The sequence below is a fragment of the Penaeus monodon genome, unplaced genomic scaffold (genome assembly GCF_015228065.2).
Source record: "Penaeus monodon isolate SGIC_2016 unplaced genomic scaffold, NSTDA_Pmon_1 PmonScaffold_6887, whole genome shotgun sequence".
In the NCBI taxonomy this organism is placed as follows: domain Eukaryota; kingdom Metazoa; phylum Arthropoda; class Malacostraca; order Decapoda; family Penaeidae; genus Penaeus; species Penaeus monodon.
In genome coordinates this window covers 6,997-12,500 of record NW_023661980.1, presented here as the reverse complement: position 1 = coordinate 12,500, position 5,504 = coordinate 6,997, and the positions used below count along the sequence as shown (strand labels likewise).

Sequence of the window (5,504 nt, the reverse complement as noted above, 5' to 3'; positions counted from 1 at the left end):
AGAGAACGTCCAAATGTATACATGTATGTTTTTATATGTGTGTGTGTGTGTGTTTACATATTTATGAGAAAGAGAAAATGTACAGTTGTATGTTTGCATGTTCATACATACAATTGAAAACTTGCAACCTATAAAGGGCATCACTTATTTGACTATGTGAAACTATTTGTTGGTCACTTTGAAAAGCAAAAAACATATCTGATAGTTATTCTGGTGAAATAATTGCTGTTGAAGAATCAAGCTTCATTTATACTTATAAAACTTAGGCTCTAATGTTAAAATAGATGATCACTTGTAAAAGACAAAACAATCAACTTACTTTTCCTTGTTCATTAACAACAGAAATACTAGTAAGTTCTAACTGCTTTATAGATGTGAGGCACATTTCGCAATCAACTCCAAACATTGGGGAGTTGACTGTCACCTGTGAAAGAAACATAATATTAGACATAATTAGTTTTAATGTTAACTTCTAATGCAGAGATCACTAAATGAATTGTTTAACTCTTTAAATTCTCTTAATGAAATGGGACATTTAATATAAAAACTTACATTTGAGGATTTTCTTGACACCTACTATTTTATTATTACTTAATGGATATTTCAGATAGTTATTATTATTATTTCTTTAATGAAAAGCTAAAACATACGTTTTAACAACAGGCGTGAAAATAACATTTTTAAAACTATTCACTCCCCCTTTGGTGGAATTTCCTCGCCATAAGTTTCAGACAATTGTGATTCAGTTTCCCCAGAAGTGCTTTTTCACAATTATCATTATATATTATTATCAAATTATATATTATATATATATTATATATAATATATAATATATATATATATTTTTTTAGCTTAGCTTAGTTTAGCTTAGCAATTTCAAAACCTCAATAAAACATAAGCTTTTGAAGGTGGTGGTAATGGTGGTGGTGTAAAAGTAAAAATCATAAAAAGTGCCTTCTTGGATGCTATACTATGTTATAAGGAAACAAATAATTCCACATATATCTACTTCAGTGTAAACATTAACTATATCAATCAACCAAAAAAAAAAAAAAAAACACTACTACTACCACAACAACAGGCACCAAAATTCCACTTATGGTATTATAGTGTTTTGGAATATACATTTACTAGTCTTTTTATCTATGAAATACATCAGTGAATACCTCAGAACTAAGAGCTGAATACTTGAAAAAAAAAAAAAAAAAACTTTGCAAAGCATTATACTTATTTTCTAATAATCATACTCCTCTAAAACTGTCCTATGCCTATAAATATATACAGCCCTCAATTTATGCAACATGTTGTAAACTCAATAAACATATCTAATATTTCATGACATACATTGCTAAAGTAAAATAAATCTTACTATCAGTAGGCTACACTGACAGTTTACAGTTTTAAGGCTCATGGTCCCTTAACCCATTGGATCTGTATGCTTCACTGCCATCACATCACCCTAAATACTGGCATCAGGCTTAATTTTCCACAGTGTGAAGAGTTCAAGGGCATCCTGGGGTCAATGTTCCTAGGCAGGATGTCTCTTCCTCACCCACAAAAATCAATTACTGCTTCATCACAAACTTATTGATGTCATTGTCTAGGGCACAAACTGGTAAGTATTTTTCTTGTGTCTGCTTAGTTGTGCACACCTGTACATTTTTCAATATGTATACATAATTTCCTTAATTGTAATTATTGCCAGTTGTCAATTCCATCTTAGTGCACAAAGCCCTGGGTGGGACACTGACTTAACGGGCCTTCAGGAAGAGCTCTGGCAAATTTCCACTGGTCCTCAAAGTAATGTCCGTAAGCCATGCGTAAAAGAGGCCCATCTCCAGGGAGGACACTATGTACACAAACAGGTGGTTGCACCTGGCCCTCAAGCAGGGGTGTGTGCATAGGGAGACCAGCAGAATATGCAGGTATTGCAAAGTGGCCTTGTGCCAGTTTGAAAGCATCCAGATATACCACACAGTCAAAAAATATGCATGAAAATAGCATAATGTTCTTTATTCCTGAGCTGTTTAAGTTACTTCTATAGATAATATGAAATGTAAACAAGAAAAAAATCTATTACTCTTTTGATATAGCGTAAGCAGATGATAATTCTTAAAATCTGAATAACATGAAGATATATCAAAGCTAATCCAAATAACACAATATTACCTGCTTTTCACAGAGGAGAAACTATTTACAGAGGTAATAAGGAGTCTGCTTAATGAAAAAAGTCTATTGTCAGCATGCTCTAGCTTAACAAATAAAAATTACAGATCTCATAAAATAAAAATATAGTAAAAATGCATCTGCAAAAAAAGTGGCTGATCAAAGAGGTTGTGAGACTTGATACGACATATGAGAGTATGTGTGGGCTGGGTGTACTAGCCACACACCAGGGAGAGCCACCACCCTAGTAGGCCTAATGCCCAGATTTTGGGCCAAACATGAGTGGCTAAGCATTCGGGTCCAAGGGGTTAATGAATACATCAGTTATTAAGCAAATACAGTTTCCCAGCACTCTCCAGTCCCAGTGATGCTGGGAAAACTGATTGTAAACATGTTCTATGAGATTAGTAAAAATTAACTACTATATGTGCAAGGCTAGCTGCTCTTTCATATGTCTAAAGGGGAAAAGAGAAAAACAAAAACACCTAACCTCCGTATACTCTTCATGGGAGAAGGAATATTCTGGATCATTATAGCCAAGGCATCCTGGTACAGGTGCTGGGAAGCCATGGTCACACATGTCCTCAGCTCCCAAGAGCAAACGTCTTCTATCAAAATTGTCATGAACTTGGAATTTCTTCCCATCTTCAAAATAAAAAGGTATATTGTCACATTCCTTCTTTTGAATTAACTCTTTACTGGAAACATTGGCAAGAGGAAACAGACTGGCAACAGCTTTATGTACTAGACCACTTCTTTCAGCACGTTTCAAGTTCCTGTATCCTGTAAAACAAAAAACAAAAACAAAAAAAGAATTCTATTAAGAAAGCCTGGATTTCAAATGCTTCGAATATGTAGGAATAAATGAATTTTTCAGATGATAGGAAGATTTATGTTTGTGATATAAACCTTACTGAATTACAATTGTACATAAATTGCAGTCATACTTTTAACTAGTTTATCTTTTTTAGTATCTGAGAGAGGAACATTTAAAAGCTCTCTACAAGGTGGTTCAGAGTATTTTGAAGGTGCTAGCAATTCCAACTTCTGTTCCATGCACTTGCTAGCCCGAGGCAAGGAATCACGCAGCCAAACTGGGTAATTTTCAGAACTTGTTATCTCTTCTTTATTGTTAATTCTGCTATTCGATGCCTTTTGAAGGTCCATTATGCTTATTCCTTCCACAATTACTGTGATGATTTGTGACAGTCTGTGCCCATTTGTGATACACGCCCATCTGCAATTGATAAACTGAGATAAGCATGAAAAAGAACTATGTGGTTATTTCAGACCTTTCCAGATAAAATTTAATTGGACAAAGGCATGAGAATATGGCTCTGTATTATGAGAAAATAATAATAGGGGAAAAAAAGTTTTGGATAATTCTGTTTATGTAGGATAAATAGGGAGATATGTATGAGTATAAATCTAATGATTCTTAAAGTGATTTAACTGTAAATAGCATGCACAATGATTTTACAGAATGTTCTGCCATAATCAACTAGCAACAGTACAGCATAAACTTTTATCCCAGAAAAAAGGGAACCCAAAGAAACAATGACTACAAAGTTAAAATCATCAAGTTTCAGAGTCCCCAACCAATAGCAACATCAACACAATCAACTGATTGGGGACAGGTGATGTGTTATTGCACCATAGTGAATAATCACAGAAGCTGGTTGATACTTCATCACACCATGACTCAATGTCCAAACTGCAGAGGAAAGTCTCACACACTCTATCGTAAACCAGGCACAAGCAAGGAGTTGTTAATACAAATATACACCTATTCTTACCTGACTTTATGAGTTTTTATGTCATATTTCTCTTGTTTTTATCTGGCAGGTGGAAACTATCATCTTAAGTGGATACCACTCCTAATCTCAGATAGCAGCTGAGATTTCTACCAGTGCACTCAGAGACCCCTCTAGTTCCTTGCCATCCAAGCAACCCTTTAACTTGGGAGTCAATTAAGTGTTCTACCATAACAACCTACATTATTTAAGTATTCCACTATAATAACAATTGCTCTTGAAATATACTGAGACATTTGATGGATGGGAAACCCTATTTAGCAGCATTCACCCATCAAACATCTCAGTCTGTCCTCAAGGTTTGATGCAAACCTTCAATATAACTGCAGGACTAAGTTTTCAGTAGAAAAAAAACAAAATGTAGGAATAAACAAAAACTTATATCACAGATCCTTTCAAAAGATTTGGCTCCTGTACAAGAAATATGTGAATCCTCCTGTAGAAAAAAATAAAAAACAAATATAATAAAGAGTTATAATAGTAGTAGTAGTAGTAGTAGTAGTAGTAGTAGTAGTAATAATAATAATAATGATAATAATAATAATAATAATAATAATAATAATAAAAATAAATAATAACAACAATAATAATAATAGCCTGTATATGGAACATGTTGGAAGCAGAATGAGTGTTCTGATTTCACACACTTCCCATCTCAGAAACAGCTCAAAGATAAAAATGTCAAGTGGAAACAAACAAGAGTTGTGAAATAGGAAAAATCAAACTGGAGAAAAATAGAAAGTAACACTAACATACAAGAATGGATGGAGAAATGCTGCGAGCACAAGTGTGCTGAGGGAATAAGGGATCTGAATCCATTGCTTCAGAGTAGTGAACTACCCCATTAAGTTGAGGGCATTTTTATTCCCGTTATCCCAATGTTGTGCTCATTTTAGATTATTTTGTGAAATGTTTCTGCACATGGATGGCTCTGCAAGTGCTTAGCCACAGAGGAGTTAATTAGTAGATCTTATCTGATTTCACCTTTCTTGAATTTGTGGAAAAAAACTTTTTATTTAACTGATGCTACCAATATCCATGGTGTCATTTTATTATAGACATTATAATTAGTATAATTGTTAATTACATTAGCACTGCAATATAAGATAACAAAATATTTTCAAAAATCAAGAAATGGGTAAAGAGGTGAGACAAGTATTACTGATAATTGGTTTATTGGTGAATTAGTACAAGTGGAGCCATTTATGTGTAAAATTAATTAATAAAGTAAACTCACAGTGGGCATGCTGTGCCCATCAGCTTTGCGTTAAACAAGCTATGGTTTAGACCACACTGTAACCAGCCTTGGTTGCTCTCTGAGGAGACTTCCAATGTGCCTGTTAACCCTTTGCCAACACACTGCTTATTTTATTTAGACTATAGAGCGAATAATGATCAACTATGGAGTCTATATAACAAAAATATCCTTCAGTCTTGATTTATCAGGAAATATGGCAAGTAGAGACTAGAAAATAATAAGCCCCCGGCAGCGGGGCCCGGGCCACTATGAATACTACCCGTTGG

General features: G+C 34.2%; 1 protein-coding gene across 1 annotated transcript in view; it reads right to left on the bottom strand.

Moving 5' to 3' along the window:
• The window catches only part of LOC119571562, a 5,844-nt gene extending 2,203 nt beyond the window's left edge, over nucleotides 1-3,641 (bottom strand). The window contains exons 1-3 of the mRNA XM_037918812.1: nucleotides 3,114-3,641; nucleotides 2,657-2,949; nucleotides 320-424 (exon numbers count right to left, since the gene is read on the bottom strand). Of these exons, the coding sequence (XP_037774740.1) occupies nucleotides 320-424; nucleotides 2,657-2,949; nucleotides 3,114-3,333 (618 nt within the window). The 5' untranslated portion in view covers nucleotides 3,334-3,641. The remainder of the gene's footprint in view (nucleotides 1-319; nucleotides 425-2,656; nucleotides 2,950-3,113) is intronic.
• Nucleotides 3,642-5,504: the final 1,863 nt, after the last annotated feature.